The sequence below is a fragment of the Phyllopteryx taeniolatus genome, chromosome 15 (genome assembly GCF_024500385.1).
Source record: "Phyllopteryx taeniolatus isolate TA_2022b chromosome 15, UOR_Ptae_1.2, whole genome shotgun sequence".
Taxonomy (NCBI): domain Eukaryota; kingdom Metazoa; phylum Chordata; class Actinopteri; order Syngnathiformes; family Syngnathidae; genus Phyllopteryx; species Phyllopteryx taeniolatus.
The window spans coordinates 7,397,569-7,423,884 of NC_084516.1; the positions used below are offsets into that span (position 1 = coordinate 7,397,569).

Consider the following 26,316-nt stretch of genomic DNA (forward strand, 5'->3'; position numbering starts at 1 on the left):
CAGCACGCGCGCGACCCTAGTGAGGATAAGCGGTAAAGAAAAAATATATGTTCTTTTACCTCTATTAATATCACAGCATCGAAATGAGTCACTTACAGTAGAAGTGTATTCTCCTTCGTTTGTGTCTGCATGACTGTACAGCATTATACTGCCTCCCAGTGGCCAAGGCGGGCACAGCAGAAAGAGCAGCAGAATTAATTGGATTTCAGCATTGAACTATGATGCACAAACTGTTTAATTCTTTTTACATTCTATTGACTGTAGTTATGTCATTACTCTGCTTTATAAAGTATAATATATAATATTTTACTTGTACAGTACTTTCCGGATGCAGTGTATCTAATGTGACACTTGTTACAAAAGACGACCCGCCATCATGGATGACATTACGCAAGAAGAACCTAACGCGACCTCAGTTCAGCAAGCATCAAAGGATTACTTGATTTGCCAAAATGCTTGTTTATTTAAAACATAATGTCAGAACATTCCCAGGGAGCAGGCCGCTAAGCAAAACAAAATGTCTGTTTTACCGTCGTGTGACTCCATTTGCGAGGCTGAATGGATGCAAATTGATCTTGACGCGACACTATTGGATTATGCAAACGTATGCTGCCGCCGTTGTGATGCAGTGTAATAAAATAAAACGTGGAGACGTGTAATGTAACTGAACAACCGACGTTCATTCTGTTAGCATAGCATTAGTGAAGAAACTGCCAGGAAGTCCGTTTTACCTCACATTACAAACCGCCCGAGATGTCAGACGTCTCAAAAGGCAACGGTTGACTGCTGAACCTTTGATCATTACCTATGTTGATGAAGTCCGAGCGGTACTGGCAGGTCATGCCGAATCCGAAATCTCTCCAGAAGCCTGTGTCTTTCTTCATCACCTGAGAAGACAGGAAGTGATCTTAAAAGACCAAAAGGGAGATACTTTCCTGGCCTCCCTGCTGCACTATAGATTAGCATGGCTCAAGTGAATTCCTCTTGGCTAAACTTTTTATTCCTTTTGGGTATGTTTTACCAGCTGTTGCTCCATTGGCGGGATGTGGTCGGGTCCACCGTAGATCAGTTTGGGGTTGTATTGGCTGAATAACACCGGGTAGAAGACCTTTTTACCTGGAATGGGGAAAAAAGCAGGATATATAAAGACACTGATAAAAGTAACATGATTATCAGTAACACCAAGCTACTACAGCAAAGCCCGCCTATTTGCGGTTAGATATTAACAAATTTACCTAGTGGCATTTTTTTCTTTAGAATATATGCTCAGCTATTTGCACCAAAAATAAATAAATAAATAAATCACTTCTTTGTGGAATCTCGACGCATTTTTGCCCTTTCTGTAATGCCCTAACTTGCAACGAGATGGGGGCAAAGTCCTGGCTAATAGGAAAGAGCTACAGGAATTCCATGACTTATGGGTGCCTCAACTTGGGAATTTTTTCGAGTAAAGAGCTGTTGCTTTGTCAATTTCTTGCTTTGTGTTGTGAGCCAAAATGTGAGATATGAGCAAGCTTCAGATACGCTGCCAATCGAGTGAAGTGAAAAAAATGGAAGATTTAAAGTAATGTCTGCAATTGCTAATGTACTCTAAGCTGCTTATAGAATATGACCAACGGTCAAACACACAAATACAAAATCAGAACACTCCCAAGATGCTGCGGTAGACCACATCTCACGCCCAGATGCTCACATGCCAACCTGTTGCAACACTCTTTAGGCCACACCTCTTAATGCACTCATCCAATACACGAATACCACAGCACGTACAGTAATGACACTATAAAGCCAGTTCATTTCTTGACATGGTCTTTCTCTTTGTTAAAACCAGGTGAGATTTAAAAAAAAATAAAAAATAAATTTGGGGCAGCAGAAACCTTTTATTTATTTAATTTATTGTCGATCAGGACAGGTTAAAAATAAATAAATATAAATGTATGGCATTAGGCTCCAGCACGCCCGCGACCCTTGTGAGGATAAAGCGGTACAGACGATGGATGGATGGATGGCATTTTAAATCATTTCAGTTGGGAAAATGTATTTTTATCTAGAATCAAGTGAGTTACAAGCTTGTTCATGGGAGAAATTAAACTTGTAAGTCAAGGTAATACTGTAAACAATGGTGTCTTGAGATATGAGTTTAATTCATTCTGTGACCATGCTCAAATGTTGTTGTTTTTTAATGCGGAAAAATCATACTGTATCTTATAAAAAAGTAATAACATAATTCAATTGACTATATATAATTAAACATTAAATAGTTACCCCTGTACCGCATCATGATTTAATACTGCAATTCAATTCTATGTGCTGTTCCCTCCTTGGCCACGGTCATATAGACACAAGCGAAGAAGAATCTTCTACTGCGTCTGCTGTGAGTGAGTCAGTAAAGTGCTGTAATATTAGTTATTTTTTGTAGAGCACAACAATACATGCTCATGAGTAGTTATCTGATATGTCTAAATGTGTTAATCGACTGTTTGTATTCAAATAGCCATTGCTTAATGGTAAACGTTAGCATGTAAATGATGTTTTCCATATATGTTAGTCTTAAACGTCCCATATTTTACCAAACCGACTTTTTATAGTATTTGGGATGTTATATTAGCTCTATGGTGTCTCAGTAAAAATGTAAAATATGAATTAAACTCATCCGCACATTCCTGAGTTACAGAGGTTTTTCTGTTGAGAGGCCTGAAATCAGGTCATTCGAATTTATCGAGCTTATCTACGTCACTAGTAAAGACCTCCGCCTACACCGCCGCTCCCAGCCAACGCTGTCAACGTAACAAACACGTGTGCTCTCACAAGAAGTGAGGGTTGGGTGTTTTACACAGAGGCAACCAATCAGAGGACAGAAGGCGGTCTTAGCCAAATATGGACAAAGTGGATAAAAAAAAATGGGTCAAACAGAAGTAGCTGTCAGAGGGGCCTTTTCTGGATACTAGTATGACAGTGTTTTTTGAAATGAAATTGACACTTTTATACTAAGTCTATGTTAGAGAGTTACTCTATGGCGGTCCAAATAGCTAAAATATGGGCCCTTTAAGCTTGTACTCTCAGGTCTTTTTGTGACTGTATACTATATATACGTGAATGGAGAATTTACCGGACTGAGTGTTGAGTCGGCAAGATCCGAGGAAGTCGGAAGTGAAGTAGATGTCCACGTCGCAGAAGAAGAGCAGCACGTTGCCACCCTTCCATGCTCGCGCACCGACATCCAGACCCCGACCTCGGGAGAACTCCTCATCCAGCTGCAGTAGAGTGTAATTTTTGAAGTTTGCCTCCCTGCAGGGTGATATTGGAAGCGCGTGGGCGGTTAGAAAAGTTCTGATAGAACCATCAGCCGTTATGTTCAAAGCACACAAGTTATGGTTTTGGATGTTTTAGTGGCAGCCGTTCATCTGGGTAGTGCTTAAGTTTGAATTCACCTATTTGTGTTTTTCTTTTCTGTTTAACCTATACTCAGATGGTCAAATCCGATGACTCCAATAGGAGTCCAATTTAAAACTCTGTAAACTTCAGGAAACCACTTTTTTTTTTTTTTTTTTTTTTCTGTTAACTTTATAAGAGATGCTGCTAAGCTTGGAAACGCCTTGCAGCCCTGCACTTTTTCTTTTTGTTCAAACTTAAAACAAAGAAGAGTGAAAGATTAACATTTCAGTTATACTAAAATTTTGGAAAAAATATTTCACTGTAGAAAACTTAAGGGAAGTATTTATTAAATTTTCATTTGTTTACCTTACAGACAATGAAAAAGAAACAGCTATGTCATGCACTGTCATCTGTGTGTGCCTAAAAATATCCACATTTCAGCCTACAAGAATTCCACTCTGAATTTGAAAAAACATGGGTGTAAACAAATTAAGTAGAAAGACCATTTCTTGTGGGCAAATTTTCCTTCCATTATGTTATTTTTAAAACAAATATATTGTTATAGTTAAGTGATATTGTTGGGCACTGTCTGAATTTCCACATTGCTATTTTACATCTTGTCTATTTGATGTTCATGCGCTGATTTAAAAAAGTAACAAATCAGATTTTTTTTTATCACCAATTACTCTGTATTTGAGTAGTTTTTTCACTTAATACTTGAGTTTATTGAAGTTATGATTCGGATTGTTCAAGATAAGTATTCTTTTTAGGCAAGTCGAGATGTCTTGAGTGAGTTAAACAGTTTATACATTTAACCACCAAAATGTCCCCCCAAACCACATAATTTCTTTTAACAGTCAGCTATCTTAATACTAGCATATAATGCAAAACGCCATAGACAGGATAATGTAAACAAGCGTAGATGTTACGGTAAGTAGAAACTTTTAAACAACTGCTAATTTAACACACACAGAGCAGCAACATGAACTGTAGTGCCGTGAGATAAAAGTTTAATTTGCTTGTAACTCAAAGCACTCATATCTCAAAACATATTTCCCCCACTGAAATGAACATAAAGGAGGAAGGAAAATAGCATTCTATAAAATTGTACAATAAGGAAGTAAAATAGCATTTTATAAAATTGTACTTTATAAAAACATAATAATAAAAAATAATAGAATTAAACAGATTCATTATAACACTAGCATTACAACACTAGCTAGCTAGTTAGCTTATAAGCTAGCAGAAGACAAATTTGTGTTTGTTTTGAATACACTTGTATCTCAAAATTTTGCTCCAGAGTCAAAGTAACAAAAAAAAAAACGTCCGAACAATGGGTCGTAGCTTGAAAAACTCTTAAGTCGGGCCACTTGTATCTCAAGACTCATTTCACCACGGGACGCGTTTGAGTGTCAGGACCGGGTTGATATCAAAAGGGTTCCCGCAGCTGAGCTTTAGCAGACGCCGTCGTTCTTTGGAGAATCTCCAAACGCGGTGACGACTGCGAAGTGGCTCAAGTCGCCGGGGAATGTGTAAACAGCTGCGACAGCTGTGATGTAGCCTTGGGGCGGAATAACTGAGGTGGTGAGTGACTAATGCTGAGCTCATACGGGCTGCACATGAGGGAGAGAGGAGACGGACCCCCCTCCTTTGTCGGGTGTTCAAAAAACCGCAGTTCGAATGTCAACAATAGGACAATATCGAATGCTTCCAAAGTCGTCTTCTGAGCTCTAAATAGTGTGGTGGCATACGAAATGTTTTCTTCTTTAGTCTGTCGGAACTCTCACTTGGGTCCCTGAAACCCTAACCATGGCTTGAAACTCTCACTTGAAACTCTAACACTGACTCAAAGCCTTACTTTGAGACCCTAACCCTTGTTTGAAACCCTGACCCAGACTTAAACACTTCATTAAAATCTTACTGTTGAAATCTGAACCCATGTTTGAATCCCTAATCCTTATGTGATATCTTAACCCATTCTTGAAAATGCCTAAATTGGAGCCTTAATTTGAAACCGTAATACTTGTTGGAAAACCTACCCCAGGTTGGAAGCCTAATTTGAAACCTTAGCCTTAGCTTGAAAGCCTGCTTTGAAACCTTAACCCACAATACAAACCCCTATTTGAAACCCTAACCTTGTTTTGAAACCCTAATCCCAACCATAACACAAAATCAAAATCCTGGTTTGAAACCCTACCCCAGGTGGAAAACCCTAATTTGAAACCTTAGCCCTAGCTAGAAACGCTACTCTGAAACCCAAATCCAGACTAGAAGCTCCAATTTGAAGCCATTACCCTGTCTTGAAACCCTACATTGAAATCCTAACCCACTCTAGAAACCTAGAACTCTAGAAGCTAACCTGGTCTTGAAAACCTAATTTGAAACACTACTACAGCCCAGATTAAAAAAAACAACAACAATTTTGGCTTTAAATCCTAAACCGGTTTTGAAACCCTAGTCCCAGCCCTAACCCTAAATCAAAACCCTGGTTTGAAACCTTAACTTGATACCCTACTTTGAAAGCCCAACCCCATTTTGAAACCATACTTGAAACCCTAACCCTTGTTTGTAACCCTAAACCCAATCTTGAAACCCTAATTTGAAACCCTAACCCTGGCCTGAAACCATTCTTAGAAACCCTAGCTGTTTTTTAAAAACTGAATTTAAAACAGAAACCCTATTTTGAAACCGTACTCTAAAATGCAAACCCAGACTAGAAACCCCAATTTGAAACCCTAACCCTGTTTAGAATCCCTCACTTGAAACCCTAACTCTTGTTTGAAACCCACAATTTAGGCTTGAAACTCTAATTTAAAACCCTAACCCTGGCTTGAAACCCTACTTAGAAAATCTAACCCTTATTTGAACCCCAAATTTAAAACCAAAACTGTGACTTAAATCTAAAACTAACTTAAAACCCAAACCCTGGTTTGAAACCCTACTTTGAAACCCTAACCCAGGCTTGAAACCCTAATTTGAAACTCTTGCACCATCTTACTTTGAAACCCTAACCCTTGTTTAAAACCGGAATTTAAAACCCAAACCCTGACTTGAAATTGAGTTGTGTGTTGTTTTTCAATGGAGCGTGCCGATAACATCCCAATTGCTGGGAATGTCGTCAGCCTGAAGAGGCATCGTGGCAGGTCCCGTTCTGTTCCTCCATTCCGGAAGAGGAAGCCAAGTTTTCATGCCGCTTTGTTCATGTAGTTGTAGGGAACCAATGTGTGTGTGTGTGTGTGTGTGTGTTCTGGCATGTGCGTACTTGCAGCTGGACGGCACACTTATCAGTCCTGGCGCATATTTGGGATAGCAGAAAAGCTGTCACCTCCACAAGAATCCTTTCAGTGTCCCAAACAAAGGTGGAAATTGAAATTTGCCTGACTGACGTGCCCAAGCTGTCAGTCAGCGTAGCTTGTTATTCATGTCAGGATCTTCATGTGATCCCTTTTCTTCCTGACAAGTCTGTAAAGAGTCTCTCAAGCGAATCCAACTTGAATGGAAAGAAAGACAAAATAATTTGGAAAAAAAAGCTTGTGTGAAGATGATCCTTTCCCTTCTGCTTCTTTCATTTTCATCCATGCCTGCAAACTCGAACTTGAAACCCTACTGTCAATCCCCAACCCTGGTTTGAAACCCTCATTTGAAACTGTAACCCTTATTTATCACGGGGTTGAAATCTTAAATTGGATACCCTAACTCCTGATTGAAATCCTCATTTAAAACCCTAAACAAGTCTTGAAAGCCTGATTTGACTTGAAACCCTACTTTTGAACCTCAACCCAAGCTTGAACTCCTAGTTTGAAACCCTAACTTCAACCCAAACCCTGACTTGAAACCCTACTTTGACAATCTAATCCTGGCTTGAAACCCTAATTTGAAAACCTAAACCTAGTATGAAACCCTCACTTGAAACCATAGCCTAAAATGAAACCCTACTTTGAAACCCCAACTCTGTGAAAGCCTACTTTGCAACCCTAACTTGAAACTCGAACCTAGAGTTGAAACCGATTTGAAACCCTACTTCTAGACCCTAACCCTAAATTGAAACCCTACTTTGAAACCCTGAGTTGAAATGCCAACCATGACTTGAAACCATACTTTGCAACCGTAACTCAAAATTAAAACCCTAACTCTAACTTGAAACCCCAAACACGAATTGAAACCATAATGCTGATTTGAAACCCTACTTTGAAACTCTAACTAAAACCCCAACCCAGACTTCTTGAAACCCTACTTGGAAACCCTAACCCTGATATGAAAAAAATATTATTATATTTTAATTTTGTTTGCATTATTTATATAGGAAATATCAATCCGATTACTCACCATACAGTTCATCAAGCTGTCACTACTAGCTAGACAGAATACAAAACACTTATAAATCATTCCTGGACTTGATAAATTGGCACAAACTGTATTTATTGTTTTATATTTAATAGATTAACCGTTGCATTTTTCTGTTTGTATCGTCAGTACGAACCTGAAAAGGCACATATGCGTTTCTTTGAGGGATTCAAGGGGAATATATAAAAAAGCTGCATGAAGAGCTGGGGACAGATGTGGTTAAAAAAAAAAAGTTTAAAAAAACCCTTGCACTTTATTCAAATCCAATCTGTGCTGCCTACATCTTCACTTACTTCTGCTTAATTCATCTCCCTTTACGAGGCCCTACCCATCATAATTCCCTTCCTCCGCAATCTCTGGAATATCGCTATTCGCTTTCATTTCCATCGTCTTCCCGGCAAAGAGACAACAAAGAGAGACGCTTTGTGGCGAAGCCAAACATGAATCCTCTGAGGGGTGCCGCTCCAACTGCATCGCCATAACAACCGTAACACCCTCATTCAGATCGATACATAGATAGAAAACTCATTTCCGGACTCACCTGGACGTGTTCTCCAGAATACGGCGGACCTCGTTCACCTGCTCCTTCCCGAAATAGACCACCGTGAGGTGGACGCGGCCGTCCTGGCGCACACACACCTCCCTGCACACACACGCATACACGCGTGCATGCATGCATGCGCACACGCGCACACACATTGCTATTAAGAAAGCAACATGAGCACACATTTAACTCAAAGGTTGGAAAAACACATCTGTCAGAAAAAAAGCACACCATTGACTGCCATTGACTAACCATCCATCAATCTTCTATACCTCTAGGCTCATGGGTGTGCTCGAGCCTATCCCAGTCGATTTCGCGCGAGAGGTGGGGAACACGCTGGACTGGTCGTCACACCAGCCAATCGCAGGGCACATTATAGACAATCATTCACACTCACTTGCAAAACTAAGGACAATTTAGAGTCTGCGATAAAGCTAGCACGCATGCTTTTGGAATGTGGCAGAAACCACGTGCAACAACTCCACACAGCCGAGATTCCAACCTACCCCCTCAAAATGTCTTTCCATTTATGACGCACTTCACATCACAGACATCTCCAAGTGAAAAGATACAAAATTTAGCAGCAGAAAAAAATATTGATGGAAATCCATAAAAAAAAAAAACATACGCTCCAATTTGAAAGTCTAACCTTTGCTTGAAACCCTAATACAGGGTTAAAACCCCACTTTGAAACCCTCAAACCCTCAAACCTCAAACCGTCTATAAAACCAAAACTGCTTGTTAGAAAATGTAACCCTGTCTTGAAACTAGGACTGCCACTAAGGCATATTTCAATTATTGCATCAATTTATCTAATAAATTGACAAAACAATTTTTTGCTTTACAGTGTACTACAATTTTATTTTTCTGATTACTGTTTATCAACTGACTATTATTGTTTACAGTATTTGGTATTGTTTATTGATTAAACAAAACATTTATCATTGTTTTCCAAAGTAAAAGCAAACGTTGACATGTCTTATTTTGATTAAACAATAAGGATAGTTTGTCTGCTTTCTAATAATCGATTGTGACAGCCGTGCTCGAAACCCTAACCCTTGTTTGAAATGCTAACTCTGACTTGAAACCTTAATTTGAAACCCACACATTAGCTTGACACCCTCAACTCATCTTGAAAGTCTAATTTAAAACTTGAATCTTGGCTCGAAAATACAAATAAATAATCTTAGCACGAAACCATCTTTTGAAAATCGAATTGAAACCCTAACGCTGGTTAGAAAACGCAACCCAGTCTTGAAACCCTAACTTGACACCATAACCCTTGTTTGAAACCCCAACCCTGACTTGAAACTTTAATTTGAATCTGTAACCCTGGCATGACACCCAAATTTAAAATCCTAACAATGGCTTGAAATTCTAATTCTCATACCCTGACCACAGCTAGAAACCCTAGTCTAAAACCTTAACGATGTCTTAAAACCCTCACTTGAAACCCTAACCACAGCTGAAACCCTCACTTGGAACAATTTAAAACCCTAATTTTAAACCCTGCTACTCCGACTCACCCTTGTTTAAAACCTGACTTTGAAACCATAACCTTGTCTAAAAATCCAAATTTGAAACACCAACTTCAATCTCGTCTCACATGACTCTAATACAATTAAACCTACATTTAAAAACAAGGACATAGAAGAAATATAAAAATTAAAATACATGAAAACAATATTAATTACACACTGGTTATTCTATTTATTTAAAAAAACAATCGCGGCTTCACTGAAGGGAAAAGTAGCCACTTATTTAAACTATGTTTAAGCAGCGGAATGTTGTGTGTCTGCAGGAGGTTTTAATGGAAGCATGTTAAATTTATCACACATATGCAGAGGCTTACTAGCCTTATGTAGAGACAAATCTTCCAAAAAAGACTGTGTGGACATGTTCTCTAATAGGATGCTATTCAACTGTGTCCTTGTAAACATCCATCCATCCATTTTCTGTACCGCTTATCCACACTAGGGTCGCGGGCAATCCCAGCTATCTTCGGGTGAGAGGCGGGGTACACCCTGAACTGTTCGCCAGCCAATCGCAGGGCATATAGAAACAAACAACCATTCGCAGTCACATTCACACCTACGGGCAATTTAGAGTCGTCAATTAACCTACCATGCATGTTTTTGGGATGTGGGAGGAAACCGGAGTGCCCGGAGAAAACCCACGCAGGCATAGCAATGCAAATATGCACATGCGATTGTACTGATCAAAGCAAGTAAATTGTCTTCAAATCCAACTGGATGAACTTAAATAGCTTAAAATGTCATGAATGATACGTTTGTTCAGGCCGCGACAGATGGTGTTTTGAGCGGCTCCGTCTAAACGCTGGCAAGACAATTGGAAGGCAAATTGATTTTCGTCAGGATCTGAGGGGGAGATTCATGGTGAGAAAAAAAAGCAGCAATTTTCTCTGCTAATGTTTGAATTCATAGCTTATCTTTTCTCCCCTGCTCACATGAACACAGACACACACACACACACACACAAACGCATACACACGTTCAATATGGATGAGGCTGAAGTGTTGGCTCAGCGCCTCTTTTAAGTAAGTAAACGCTGTGTCGCGTCGCCGTAGATCAACTGTTGTGCTCCCCGGAGGGCATTTGAACAGGCTGAAACAGTGCAACTAAGCAGGATTTACTAGTGGAAAAAAAGATGTGATAAGCAACAGCACTGGTGGCCATAAATCACACACTTTACAGGAGAGAAGGACGTTGCGTTGTGTGAGCTTTAATGCTGACAGACCACCAAGCAGAAACAAGTATGTCAGCTTGATGACTGTTGACGCATACAGTGACTCATGACGGATGGTATGTTCCAGATACGGCTACATTGATTAATCGAATAACATGAATAATGTGGTTACAAAAAAGCTCGATGCAAAATCTCTGCCTAGAAGCTTCACAGGGCTAATTTTTTTTCACACTTACCAAGGACAAAAAAGTGCAATATGTGCCACAACAGCACACCTACAATCGCCAACATAAGGTAACGTATCAATAAAACGACATCAGCACAACATACTCGTTATTTTCCTTCTTTCATGGTGACTTCAAGTAGCGAGCCGTTCGGTTTGGCCACTTCATTAGAGACAGCGAAGAGGAGGTGGACGCGGCCGCGCGTGTTATTTTCTGTTTTTAAAAAAGGGGTTTCGTTCTTTGTTCGTGGAAGATGCAAGCAAACATTTTACTGGGATACAGAAAATAAATCGATCACTCTGATAATTTAAGGGAATCAGCATGTTTTTTAAAAAATTTAACTCTAAGTGAATGTACATAGCTTACAAGTATCTGCCGCAGATGTCTGCTTACTACTGTGAATTACAGCATCAAAACTCAATGATGCTTGGCCTTTTTGTGTTTGCTATGAGTTTAAGGCAGTGGTTGTTAACCTTGCTGGAGGCACAAAATTCCCAAAAAGTTTCATTTGTGCATTCACCAAACCCTTTGTCAATGGAAAAATAAAAGGTGAATGTATTTATTTATTTATTATTTTATTTTTCAAATTCAAAACATAGCTACATATTATATAAGGGTTAGGGTCAATGGACATTACTTCAAATCAATGTAACTTTTGCTCTTGCCTTACAGAGATAAGTTCAGGAATGTTCGGCTTCACCTTTGCAAGTGCCATTCTACAATTTGGTCACACCAAAAGGCTGAGAGCGTTGTTGTTTTGAAGAGTTGTCACGAATCCTATGAGTGGATTGAACGGAACTGACACACACAGACACAATGTGTGTGTTTTGACCTATGCTGAACCCCTGAGGCTGACTCACCAAACCCCTTTGGTTTGATCGAACCGAGGTTAAGAAGAATCAACTAAACCTGCACTCACCCACAAAAGCCACATTTTTCGACATCTTTGGCATCCTCGTCCAGATTTCCACAGCTGCAATCGATACTTTTATCTGCTATTCGGTGAACCCCTTCCCTGATTAGCTGACAAGTTTAAGTTAAAAATTTCATCATCAAGCTCATACGGGCCGAAATTCTAAAGTGTTCTCCAAGCCGACCCCCTAAAAATTACTGTGACGTTTCTAACTGTGTCACTTGCAGTAAAAAAAAAAAAAAAAAAAAGAGCAGTGTGGGCAGTAGAATAGATCATGTACTTTAGTCATCAATTGTGTTTTCATTAATTTAATTCTTATGCAGGATTTTGGAGGCGTTTGAAGTTCTCATTCCATGTTTTTTTCCATGATGGCAGCCACTTGTCCCGTTGCTAATTGTTGTGTCTGTGTACATGCATGTGCATTTAAGAGGTGGGGCCTGATAGGTTGACTTGTGACTTCAGCAAAGCTACTTGAGTGTCTGGGCAAGAGCTGTGGCCATAGCAACTTCGGCGTGAGTGTGCTTATTGTGTTTTACTGTTCTCCCAGCGTTAAAAAAACGACTGAAAAGTGTGACGGTGACTATGGCTTTCCTTTCCCAAATGTGAGGGCATTACACTATGTGAATATACTGTAAAATGAAGATTATCCGCTATACAGACAAGGCAAACAATTACCCATGATACGGAAAATGGATGGATGGATGGATAGCTAGAGAACACTATGCTAAAATGTTATCGTTTAGTAGAGCGTTGGATTTTAGTATATTAGCCTGGATAGGCACATTAGCTATGAAGGAGATAATGTAGTCAATTTTTAAGAATGTCCCGTATCATTGAATCTGTCCTAGTTTTTACGTTGCGATTTTATACCTAGCAGCAATAAAATAAATTATTTTAAATTTATTCCCGCTAATCTCCCTGTGGGTCTACTCTGCATTTAAAATGGAAAATTTATGAATATGAGATAGGGTACTCACCTGAAGTTGTGCATGAACTGCTTGAACTTGTCGGTACGTCGGGATAACGGCACCACGATGTTGATTAGCACGTCTTCCGTGTCCACCCGCTCGCTCTTCACCTTCATCAGCGGTCCAAAGGGCCGGAAGAGGACCAGGCGGCAGAATTCCCGACTGGATTCCCCACGGAAGGTCAGCTCGTACACTGTCCCTTTGTCCTTCTCGGTGCGCGTGATGCCTTTGCGCGGAAAAGCAAACACAAACTTGTGACCGAACTAGCACGTGTTATTATGATTATTATTACAGACTGATTTTCTGTTTAGGCACGGTGGACGACTGGTTAGAGCGTCAGCCTCACAGTTCTGAGGACCCGGGTTCAATCCCCGGCCCCGCTTGTGTGGCGTTTGCATGTTCTCCCCGTGCCTGCGTGGGTTTTCTCCGGGTACTCCGGTTTCCTCCCACATCCCAAAAACATGCATGAATTGGAGACTCTAAATTGCCCGTAGGCATGACTGTGAGTGCGAATGGTTGTTTGTTTTGATATGCCCTGCGATTGGCTGGCAACCAGTTCAGGGTGTACCCCGCCTCCTGCCCGATGACAGCTGGGATAGGCTCCAGCACGCCCGCGACCCTAGTGAGGAGAAGCGGCTCAGAAAATGGATGGATGGATGGATTTTCTGTTTATTCTTATTATTTCCGTGTAAAAATGGCTGGGGGCGAGAGTGTTATTTTTCTAGCTGCATCCATGGTCTAATACTGGCTTTGCAAACATGGGGCAAGTTGTTGTCGCTAATAAGCAACAGAAAAACCTCCAGAGCGGTTGCACCGTCACATGCAAAATATGAGTCTATTCTTCAATAAAAGAAAACAAAAGTACAAATAGTAAAAAATAGAAATGATAATTTTTTTGGAGCCTGCCTAAGATGTCCTATCTTACAACATGCTATGCTATGCAACACAAGATCAAAGAGGACAGCTCATTGAAGAGAAAAACATGCGCATAGCTTCCACTAACAATAACTACTACATTCAGTGTAATGGTGAGTTGTATTTTTAATCATTTGTTTTTATCCATCCAAATATTTCTTTGCATTAAACCGGTCCATGGCGCAAAAAATGTTGGAGAACACTGTACTGCGCTAAAAAAATAAAATCTTAATGACCTCATCGATTAATCATTTTAGGCTCAACTTTAATCACATCATATTCAACTACAAAAAATCTTATGTCGTTCAACCCCTACTTCATTGTATATTCTATTCACTGAGATTTCTGCAGTACAACAATGCTAATGGAAACAAAACACCCCTGCTGGGCTATTTTGGTCACCCATGCCAATTCTTTGTTGTTGTGGGTCTTACATTAGCCTCTTTTTCAACAAGTACCGGGACTGTGACTTGCAAATTGAGGTTGAGATCAACACTGGGGGAAACACAAAAAGCGGGAATGGAGACCACAGAGGAAGTAAAAGAGCCGTGAAGGAAAGACGCTAATGAACCGGAACATGCTCTTCAAAGAGAGAAGATCCACTTAGATAACCACCCAAAACTGGCGACCCTCCTGGGATGGGAAGCTTGAGTTCCACAGCAGGGACGCTGCGATAAGCTTTGTTTTTTGCAAAATTGTTGACCAATTAAGAGTACATGCTTTCACACACCCTTCCCCAATATTATTTTTGTCACACTCTCTCGTGAGGTGTAAGGCAAGAAAGACTAGGCATTTATCCAATTTTGCCTTTAGCCTCTTTTACACTGCCTGTTTAAGGTGGCATTTTTTTCCGCTTCGCTCTTCTGTATAAATGACACCAACATGGAACGGGAGGACAAGGTTGATGGGAATTTTCCGGTTACAGAGGTAGTGTCAGAGCTGTAACAGAAGGACACCACCTGTTTGTAAAACACTTTTGCACTGCCTCTAAAAGATGTCTTTTTTTATTTTTAATTTTTTTTATTTCCCTGGTATGTATAAATGTACAAACACTGTGGCATGAAATCGGCCCAGCATATTTTTTGCTATTGTACTTTTTGACTATAACTATCGCTGTAATGTGATGCTTTTTTATCTTCCTATGTCTACAATTAATAGCCTGTAATTAGTACAAAATGCTGCAGCCAGACTCTTGACTAGCACTAGAAAGTTTGATCATATTATCCCTATACTCGCCAACTTGCACTGGCCAATATAATGCAAGACGGTCTACCTGAGATGTGATTTTAAGGTTTTGTTACTTAATCATCAAATATGACATGGCTTAGCTCTTTCCTATCTTGCTGACTAAGTGGTAGCTTATGTTCCGATCTGATCGTTGCACTCACAACATGCTGTCTTTTGGTGACTACAAGAGCTAAAAAGAAGTCAGCAGGTTCTAGAGCATTCCCAATTCAGGCTCTAGTACTCTGGAATACCCTACCCAAGGAAATCAGAGCGGCACCCTCTGTAGAAATCTTTAATTGTTGTCTTGTTACTAATTTCTACACTCTCCCATTTGGTTAAGTACCACACCTAGTAAGCAACTAGTCTGGTGCCCTGCCTCATCCCCTGACATCTAGATCTTTGGCCGTTTTACTGCCGCTTCTCCTCTCTCCTCCCCCCTCCTCTCCTGCTCGAAGAAGGGGCTGGGTGGCGATGAGATAAGTGAGGCTGTTGCTGTGGAGGATTCGGCTTTGAGCGATCAGGACAAGACCCGAGGAGGACCACTTTCCCGCAGGCGTTACTGTGGAGGTTTCCGCTAACAACTGTTTGGGACTGGTCCTTTGAAGAATCATTTCCCCAGTGGCATCTACCCGCAGTGCTCCATTTCATTAAATGGACTGTCATGCTGTTTAAACATTGTACAGCATCATATCATGTGATATATGTTGCCCACTCAGCATCCATTGCAGCCTGGTCAAATTGAAAAGGGGATCCCGCCATCTGTGATCTCTTCTTAAGCCTTCTGCCTTTTTGTTCCCCTAAATGGTTTTTCTCTGTTTTTCCTTGCTCGGATAGGAGGTCTAGACCAGGAGGGCATGTCGTTGATTTTTGTGAATTGTGGGACTGTGAAGCCCTTTAAGTCTTTTGTGATTAAGTATATAGTAAATAGTAATACAGTAAATAAAATTGACCTGCCATTTCGCACCCTAACCTAGTACTTCACACCTGTCGTACCAATATCCTATATACAAGGAAAAGGCGGATAAATGTTGCCGTTACGGCTCCGGTAAGACAATTCTTCGGTGTGAAAGAGGCAATCGTTACTGCATGGGATGCCGTTTAGCGACAAATGCTTTCAAAACATTGTGGGCTTCTCTTATGTACCATCTCTGTTACAGCTCTGATACTATGTCAGATTGCAGAAAATTGGCGGGCTGAATTCATCCCCCTCCCATTCTGTCTCAATCCAATTTGTACAGAACAGGAAAAATGCCAGATTTTACAGGCAGTATAAAGGCGGCTGGTGAGTTTCCCAAGACAGACAAGATGTGAGATGCTCCCACTGTGACTGAGGAACAGCTGTGTCCATTTCCTGTAGTTGTGGTCAAAGCAGGACAACTCAGTAGGATATCCTGATACACAGATACACAGACACACACACACGTTCCTTACTTAAGTGATCATGCACAACAACAACATGCGTCACATGGTGGTTGAAATTGCACATTAATAGCATTGAAAAGTATAAAACACCACTGGATGACAGTGTTCCAGTGTATTCTACCCCATTTCCATGATCAAACGGCTCCAGAGGGTGAGTGCTTTTAGTTTCTTTTTAGTTTTGCTATTCATGTTTTAGTTTCCTTGATATGCTGCCCAAGTAGATTCAATGATATGGTGTGGATTGAAACTTTTTTTAATTGACTGAGCAGAAGTGTTTGGACTGTTGAGATGATTAGTGCCATTGCTAGTTTTATTTATACATCCTGTTTTAGTTTCCTCAGTATCCCTCCCAAGTAGGTTCCACTATATCATGTGGAGTCTTGTGTCTTTTCGTGTGTCATCACCTTCTATAAAGTCAGACTGCGAGTAGACTTTGCTACTCTTGCTGTCCAGCTGGGCCGGTGGTGTGTTGAGGCTGTGCAGGGCGGCCTCCAGCACCTCGCCCAGCTCGTCCCGCTTGTCCTTCCTCACAGGCTTCTCCTCAGGGTGACGTGTCAGGCCCATCTCTAGCTGGTAGACTCTATACAGGGTGAAGCTCTCAAAGGGCACCACCGCATATTCGCTGGGTAGCCTGGCCCCGGCCGTCACCTCGGCTTTGGAGAGCTGGCTCCTCAGAAAGTCCTGGAGGTCCGCCTGCTGGCTTTTGGCTCCCTGGGCATCTCCGAGGTCGCTCGCCTGCGATCCGTGCCCCTCTGGCGGGCCCCCGGCGATGGCTCTCTTCAGGCTGTCCTGTACACCTTTGAGCTGCTGGCTGCGCTCCTGCAATGCTTCTTTGAGCTGAGCAATCTGCTTCTTCAGTGAGGAGATGTGCAGACGGTGCTGCTCCTCACGCTCTTGCAGTAGCGCCTGGTAGGAGTGGACCACCGAGGGTCCCCCGCTTTGGGCAGCTCGCCCAGTTCCAGCCACGCCTGCCCCCACCACGGGCCTTGTAGCACCCAGGCTGAGCTGATTGGCACCAGCGTGGGGTAAGGCGCGACTCAGCGGCTGGTCGTCTGAGTGCAGGGGACTGCAGGTCATCACGTAGAGGAGGGACAAGGAGCAGCACAGGAGCACCAGCACAGCGCCCACGCGGGACACCCATGCCAGGAGCCCACGCCGCAACATGGCTGCGTCTCGCATCAAAATCAGTCACTTCTCTGATTTAAACAGCTCTCCACCCACACTTTGGAAAGATCACGTAACCTCACACACAACGATAAGAGTCCACTTGCGATTAAGTTCCATGGCCGTGCCACTTATCAGTGTGAGGTCACTTCATGGCGCCTCTGCTTGACATCGGCTCCGGTCCTCGGCAATGTCAATAAATGAGGTCGGAACGCTTATGAGAAAGCAGTTTTTCCCACTCTGCGACTCCACTTAGCGCCATGGTCTGCTGGAAGACCCAGACATAATTACATCATCCATCGCTCATAGGTGACTAATATGCGCTGCCCTCTTTCTGCATGGTGATGATTCAGGGAGCGTCTGGACATGCGTGGGATAGCAAAGCCGCCACCGTCAACTGGTGCTCTCTTGATGCTGTCAAAGTGGAGAAAACCAGACAATCAGATAAAGTGGAACCTTGATTCTCAAATGTTGTAAAGCTCGTAAAATTTGGAGGAGTACGAAAAACAAAAAGCCTGAAATGTTGCACACATTTTTGGACCAAATCATGATGTCAGCGCACCAAAAGGATTCCCGATTGATTTACTCTGCATGGTTTAAGCGATACAATTTTGATACTTTGCTCAAAGTTGTGATGTCATGGTGGCATGAATAGAAAAAAAAACTACATGAAATTTGATATATTCAAATGTGACTGCAGCGTAAATGCATAGATGGGATATACCCAGTCAATGCAAGTTAGACATCCTTGTAATACACATAACTGTGATGTATAAATGTGATACTGTAAAAGCATAGACGATTACATATTGTCTAAATATGCTACACTACATAAAAGGTGTGAAGAACGACATCTATTGTACATTATGGCAAGTGTGGCATTCAACGACCGACTGGGGCGCGGAGCTAGGGGGATTGCAACTTGCCGATCAGAATCTATTGGTGGAAGTGAAGCCCAGAGTGTCGGGAAAGAAAAGCAATCGTATGTAAAGACAATGAAATAATTTTCACCCGTGGAGGCAGCACTTTGTACACTACTCTTCATACACTTTTGAAACAGTGTGCAGATTTCTGAACTTGCATACTTGTCAAACAGTGCGCAGAGTTACATCAAACATAAATACCCCACAGAAAATAACACTTGGTACTGTTTCATATTCTTTCCCATAGCACATCACTTCTAGTCTATGTCAAATCAGGAGGGCACCCCCGGGCTGGTCTGACATGTTGGTTAAAGAAAGTGTTTGTAGCAGCTAGCAACCAAACCAAAGCATTCCCACGAGTGCTGTGGCGGAGAAAAATGTTGTCACATGAGTGAGAGAAGTAAGTGGGTCAGTTACACAAAGTGCACTCATCTCATCCTTTGAGACACAATGGCTCTTTTCACCATACCCACATTGGAATATTCACCTATGTTTGCTTTTTACATACATCTAAAAGGCAGCATTTGAATTATTCAATATATCAGATGGATGCTAGTGGAGGGGGAAAAAAAGGAAGAAGTGCATTTTCGAGCAGTTTTGGATGGATACTTTGCACCCACACCTCGAGCCTGAGTAATGACCATGCAAAGTAATAGATGGATGAAACGGAACATGAAAAAGCATTTGACCTACTTTGGAATAGACATGAGTTCCAATCAGAATCAGGTAGTGCGTATTGGCAAGTTCTTTTGCCTATGCCATGTAATGGGGACAGAGCATGGTGTCAAAATTTGACGATTATTTCGAGGGTTCCTCATGGAAAAGGGGGTCTGAGGACCAGCTTTAATTATATCTTAATGTGACTATTGTTCTACGATGATAACAATGTGAGTGTTAACAATGCCTATGGTACACATTAGCACTCCACAAACAAGGCCAACATTCAGTGTTGTTGAATTTTGTGCCACAACAATACCCACGGAAACGTTATGGAGAAGAATATACCTCAACGTCGCACAAAAGGCATGCAACATTTCAAAATAATGTGCAAAAAGACCTGATTGTCAGTTCAATAGGCGTCAAAAGGATTAAGTCATGCGGTTTGCATTCTCACTGGTTGTTTTGCAACGCGTATTCCAAAAGATGGTTGAGGGTAAATTACGAGAAGAAAAATAATTTACAATCAAAGTAGTGAGAGTCGTCCTTTTTTTAACAATGAAATGGGTTAACTTCTTTTACACTTGTATGACAAATGTGTAAAAAAAATTGTCAGGCACACTAGCGACTTTTTTCCCCTCACTGAATATTTGCTTTGAATCCTAATCCCATTAAAAAAAAAAAAAATAAAAGAAAAAAAAAATAAAAAAAAAAAAATAAAAATAAAAATATATATATATATATATATATGGCATAGTGTTTGTACCGTTTCAAAGCTAAACAACAACAAAACTTGATTGTTGTGTTTTCACAATAATAATTTTAGGCAATGGTCAATTAAATGCTTGAAAATACAGTAATGTCTTGTGATACCAGTGTAATATGTTCATTGACCTGTATTCGAAATCATCTTTCCCCATTGAAATGATTGGAAAAGCCATTAATCAGTCTCAGCACCCCTTTCGCTTTTAGGAAAAACAGCACTCTATAATATTATACTTTATAAAAACATAGAGTAATAACATCATCAAAAATTAAATACAGTGCAAAGAATTAAACAGTTTGTGCATCAAGACTTAATGCTTACTTGTACCTGAATCATAAACCAATGATGGCACCTCACTTTATTTTTAAAAGGGCCAAAACCAAGAAGGTAAATAATGTGGCATCATCATGTGATCACCAACCAATATAGCGATGAATTAAAGATAGAGAAATATGTCAAGTGAGAATTTATGTTTTGGGGGTAGGGCATATAGTGGGGGTGATGGACAGGTTGTTTGAGTTACTGTACATATCTTTAAATGTATCTCTGTGTATCACACTCAGCCTCTCCGGGCTCGACATACAGTCTCCTCTTTGACAGTGCTGCCCTGTGAAAGGATTAGTCTATGAGGTGAGTGAATACCGGACTGTTTTCTGGCGAGGCGCCTCGGCTGTCAGACCTCCGCTGACAACTTGGGAGGATGTTTGAGGAATGGGGGGGCTGGACTTCAGAGGGCAAAATTTGTCTGTTGCCATGTATCATCCTTTAAATTACAAGCATTTTTTTATTGAATACAGAGTTGTGATTCAATTATCATGTGACGTTTATTAATATTAGACTCCAGAATAGAGTGGATGGATTAAATGTAGTGGTCAAATCCCGTGTGTGTGTCTACCCAATCCGTCATATTGAAAGTTCTCATTCAAATTAGCATGTGGTCTCCAGTCAATGAACAGCATCCAGTACATTTCTAAATTTTGTGAGCTTTGTTTTATAAGCAAAAATGATCATGTGAGTGGGATTGACTTGAATGATCAAAAACAAATTCAAGAAGCATGTTCTGGCTGTTCAATGAACAGTATTTATTTCTAACTGTTGTGAAGCTACCTCCCCAACAAAAAACCCAACGTGAATGGAACATGTGCCACTGTTCAATAAAAACTACTAGTCAAAATACAGAGCTTATAGTTCGGCTAGTGCAATGGTTCTCAAAAATTTTATACCAAGTAACATCTAAAAGCATTCTTACAGTAGCTCTTCAAGTAAAACCATCATGACCAACAACAAAATAAAGTTAAATAAAATTTTTTTTTACCTGAATAAAATTTTGACGACAAACTGTTCATCCATCCATCCATCCATTTTCTGAGCCGCTTCTCCTCACTAGGGTCGCGGGCGTGCTGGAGCCTATCCCAGCTGTCATCGGGCAGGAGGCGGGGTACACCCTGAACTGGTTGCCAGCCAATCGCAGGGCACATCAAAACAAACAACCATTCGCACTCACAGTCATGCCTACGGGCAATTTAGAGTCTCCAATTAATGCATGTTTTTGGGATGTGGGAGGAAACCGGCGTGCCCGGAGAAAACCCACGCAGGCACGGGGAGAACATGCAAACTCCACACAGGCGGGGCCAGGGATAGAACCCGGGTCCTCAGAACTGTGAGGCTGACGCTCTAACCAGTCGGCCACCGTGCCGCCACGACAAACTGTTCTTAAAGATTAAAGACATATTGTACTAAAAATTTGAATACAACGAACTGTATTTAGGAAGTGATTATTTTGTGCACAACTAGAGGGAGCCTGCATATCACTTGTAGTGCTACTGTATGACCACATTTTAAGAATCACTTGTCTAGTGAATACATTTTTGGGGGCCGATGGGGCAGATATGATTGAGCCCCACGAATTCCGCCTACCAACAAGTGGCCGGCCAGATGTGTAATGACCAAGAAAATAAATTGTCTCTGCCATTTATAACATGAGCGTCTACGGGTCTGCTCGTCTTAGTTGGGGGAGGTTCCACGTCAAAGGTATTACCATGGGAAACTACGAAAACCACATCCATCATGTCGTAACGAGATACCAACATAACAATAACAGAGGAGAATGAAAGGCCCCTGTATTTACTTCTCAGCAAGAACTTTAAGAGGAGACTGAAAGCAGTGAGAAAAGAGAGAGCGCTGCTACGCTAATGGTAGCATGTGTGTTTATTTTGGTCATTTATATTTGTGTATCCTCAAATGCTACAATGGCAATGCAAATCTGAGTGACCTGAGTGGTTTCATGTCAACCTGGGTGTGAAGCCTTCAAAACCTATCTTCCTTTTTTAAACTTCCTATCTTTGCGAAGCAGGATTTTCTGTAATGAAGGCAACCAAAACAGAATTACAGAGTAAACTGGACATACAGTAAGTAACACACTGTGGGTTTCATTGTCTCCATTTACCCCAAGATGAGAAGAGAGACAAGCACAGGGCTCTCACAAATTATAGCAACTACATTAAGCGTAATGGTAAGTTGTATTTTCAATAATTTGATTTTATTTGTTTCTATGCAGGTTCGTCCAAATATTGTTTCATGTTATGAAACCCGGTCCGTGGCGCAAGGTTGGGGGCCACTGAGCGAGAGGTGTCAAATACTATCACCACATTATTCTGTTAAACAACCGCAGGGGTGCGTTGTATAATGACATCACTCCCTAAATGGCACCATCCTTTCAGGTTTTATAGGTTCCCGTAACAAAACCTGAGGTTTTCACAGAGGATCAAAGACCCCACATTAGTTCTCGGTTAATGTAATAAAAAGCCCTAAAACATTGTTTAGAGAAATCAAGTCCTGCACTCACGCGAGAAAGGTGGTTTTGGTAACTCAATGTAGATTTTGAGGCAAAAGCGGGCACTCTCCAGGAGAAATGAATGAGCTAATTCAGCACAGGTTACGCGAGAAGGCATGGTTGCTGCCAAACACACACACACACACACACACACACACACACCTACTGTACACACAGACACACACTAACTGCACAAACATACACACTTCACGAGACTGAATCATCGCGTTTGAATTTTATTGCTGGTGTAAAAACACGCCATCGTGTTGCTGCTTGCGTTTCTCCCTCAAGCCAACGTTCTACCGTTCAAGTTTTGCTTGATGTTGTATAAGAGAGATGTTGTGACCAAATATCAATATACTTTTGTCATTTTATCAATGCATTAATTTAAACAATATTAGCACATTGTGACTGTAGCAAAACATTGTTTGCAAGTCACTCCGTAATTCGATTAAAGGAATTGGATTAATGGAAATTTCATTTTTTAATGGCTTTCATACAAATATTTGGAGCTCTGGAGTAACTGCCAGCTCATTAAGTGTGAAATTAAACAACAAAGTAAATGTTTTGGTATCTGTGTATTTCTGAAAATGCCAGCTGTTCTGCACTAGTTTTGCTACTTTAAGTAATAACCAAACTGACTGAGCCCATGACATGATCAGCTAAGCTAGATGAACATCCAAAGGACTGTCTAAAACACCATCATGCAGAGTGACTATAATGCAGACACACCCCCATCCCCTATGACACTCCGCTATCATGTCAAAGCCAATAGGTAAGTAGAGCTGCTTTGAGTTTTGTTGGATGCACAGAGTAGCGTTGAAGTAGAAATGCACAGGTGTAGACAATATTCACTCACAGGACACCCCATTTGTTTACGATCAATATACGATGTTAAACAGTACTTAAGTATAGTGGTACCTTGATTTATGACAGTTACGAGCTGTCGCTCAGTCGATTTTTTTTTCCCTTTGTTTTATGAGCTAAAATTTGAGGTACGATTGAGCTTCAGATAGATGGCAGCACAGAATACCATAATGAGCCTAGTCGTGGAACGAATTCAACTTGTAAGTCAAGGTTTCCCTTTGTTATAAAATGTATCCGTTGAGAACAAAGATATCGTGCTGACTGAAATTAACGTAAAAGGGAAGCTAAACTTGAGTGTGAGCTTAAATTATATAATGTGAAAAACCTTTTGTACTTTTTTTATTTCTGAAAAAAGGTTTTCTACATGTGCCTGATTTTATAAGACAGGGACAATAATGTAAATGCACATGCCTGCCAATTTATACTGTATATTTTTGACATCACTGACGTTGATGACATCATTTATATTTTTTCAGTACACACATATATATATTTAAAATCACAGTAGGAGGGAACGATTTTGCAAAAAATTATATTCACCAACAATGGACAGCTCAATTTATGCAAAAAATGGATATGGACTGGGGGCAGACTTTCCCACAGTGATGATATTTCAACCAGAGAAAAAAATCCTCTTGCTCGGTGCTGCTGGACAGCAAGGTAACATTTGCACAACTTGGCCAAACAGGGAAATGTGTCGTCGTTCTGGGCCACCTACAGAGCAGGCTCTGTATGGTGGGAATTTTCAGGGTTTGCAAATCACCACAGACCTGTTGGTGTGCGGTGGAATAATTCCCCGCTCTCCTTTCACTTTGATAGTGCGGGCCGACTCTTACTGCAAGCGGCTCTGCCTCTTCTTCAAGCCAAAACCACATTGACATCACCCTCTAAATGCCATTGTGGACGAGTATGATGACTAATCGACTAGTCTGTACAACCCCTAGCTATGACTACAGGTATATGAAATACAAATAAAAACTCTTTTTTTCTCATTTATTCCAATATGCATGCAAAAAAAAGAGAGCAAAGTTTCTATACCTATTAGTCAACTTTTCAACCCACCTAAAATTGTGAACCATGTTGTGATCTCACAAAATGTAACCGTGTTCCAAATAAAAGTGTAAACTCTGTCTATGGCGGAAAAACAAGCATACATTCAATGCATCCTGGTGGGATGCCTTAAATCCATTTGTAAACACACAGAGTAAACACAGTTGGGAGCTTGTTTACAAGCAGACAAACTAGTCATTTTCCGCACACTGTGACAAAATAGAGCATTAAAGTGGTCTCTCACATTTTTCATTCTCTCCTTGGGCAATAAATTGAGAGGGCTCCGAACGTGTCAGACACTGCTGCATCTCCTTTAAGCCTCCCCAAATTACCTCCTCTTCCCTGCTGCTGCAACTTCCTGGCTACATTTCGTGTGGCTCTTCTTTATGTTCCCTCCGTTTAGAGCAGTGATTCTCAAATGGTGGGTCGGGACCCAAAAGTGGGTCGCAGAGCCATTTTGGGTGGGTCGCGGACAGATAGTTAAAAATTACAGGGGGCCCTCGGTTTACAGTGGTATAGACATACAGTCTGACATTTCGAGGTTACTGATGGCAAAACACAAGGCACGCTCAGTTAGCATCGTATTACCGTTTTTTTTTATTGGATTGTTTTATATTTTTGGCCTAGAAGTGTTTTTCATACACAATTTTAGTGGAATTAATTTAGTACTGCACTAGCATAGGCTAGTAAAAGATCAACGCCCATTCCAACTTGTGTCCAAAGTCAGGCTACATCACACCATAGGAGCAGTGAAATATTTGATTTTGAAAATGTATTTGTTTAAACAACCCCTCACATAAAAAAATAAATAAATCACCATTGGTGTTTTTATAGCACAATCATCCAGACTGCTAAAACTGTTGTTTCGGTCGTCATTAATTTCCTAAAACTATTGATGTTGCACTTTCCTAAAAATATGAGATTAGTGTCAAGATATTAGTTTTTATGCACATAGCTGTCAACTTCATCCTCAGTTTCTTAATAAGGTGCTCTGAAAAGCATTTATAACATGTAAATGTGTAGCTATGCTTGAAAATGTGATATACATATGTTTTAAAAGGCTATTCGAACAATACATGATCTTTATTGTTCTTAACTTCGGTAAGTGGGTTGCAACTTGGTGACGATAAGAAAATGCGGGTCGCAGGATCACAACAGTTGAGAACCAATGGTTTAGAGCCTCTTTCACACAGAGACTCGGAAAAACTGCTGGACCAGAGCTAAAACAGTGGAGCCAGAATTTAGCCTTCTGCGCTTTTTACACAGAACTCAGAAAAGCGAGATTATTCACTTACGAGTGCCCCAAGTTACATGTTTTTCTCATAACGAGCCGTCGCTCAGTAAATTTTTTTGCTTTGCGTTGCAACCCAAAATAAGAGTTACAAGTACGCAGCCACTTGAGAGAAGAGGGAAAAAAA

The 26,316-nt window shown here is 40.8% G+C and overlaps 1 protein-coding gene across 2 annotated transcripts in view; it reads right to left on the minus strand.

Annotated features, from left to right (window-relative positions):
* csgalnact1a (chondroitin sulfate N-acetylgalactosaminyltransferase 1a) overlaps positions 1 to 26,316 on the minus strand; it is a 35,734-nt gene that overhangs the window by 3,754 nt on the left and 5,664 nt on the right. The window contains exons 2-7 of one of the 2 annotated variants that reach the window (XM_061747888.1): positions 17,043 to 18,216; positions 13,084 to 13,300; positions 8,261 to 8,362; positions 3,110 to 3,288; positions 1,022 to 1,116; positions 806 to 887 (exon numbers count right to left, since the gene is read on the minus strand). In XM_061747888.1, the coding sequence (XP_061603872.1) occupies positions 806 to 887; positions 1,022 to 1,116; positions 3,110 to 3,288; positions 8,261 to 8,362; positions 13,084 to 13,300; positions 17,043 to 17,817 (1,450 nt within the window). In that variant the 5' untranslated portion in view covers positions 17,818 to 18,216. The remainder of the gene's footprint in view (positions 1 to 805; positions 888 to 1,021; positions 1,117 to 3,109; positions 3,289 to 8,260; positions 8,363 to 13,083; positions 13,301 to 17,042; positions 18,217 to 26,316) is intronic. The other variant, XM_061747889.1, reaches the window with a different exon arrangement.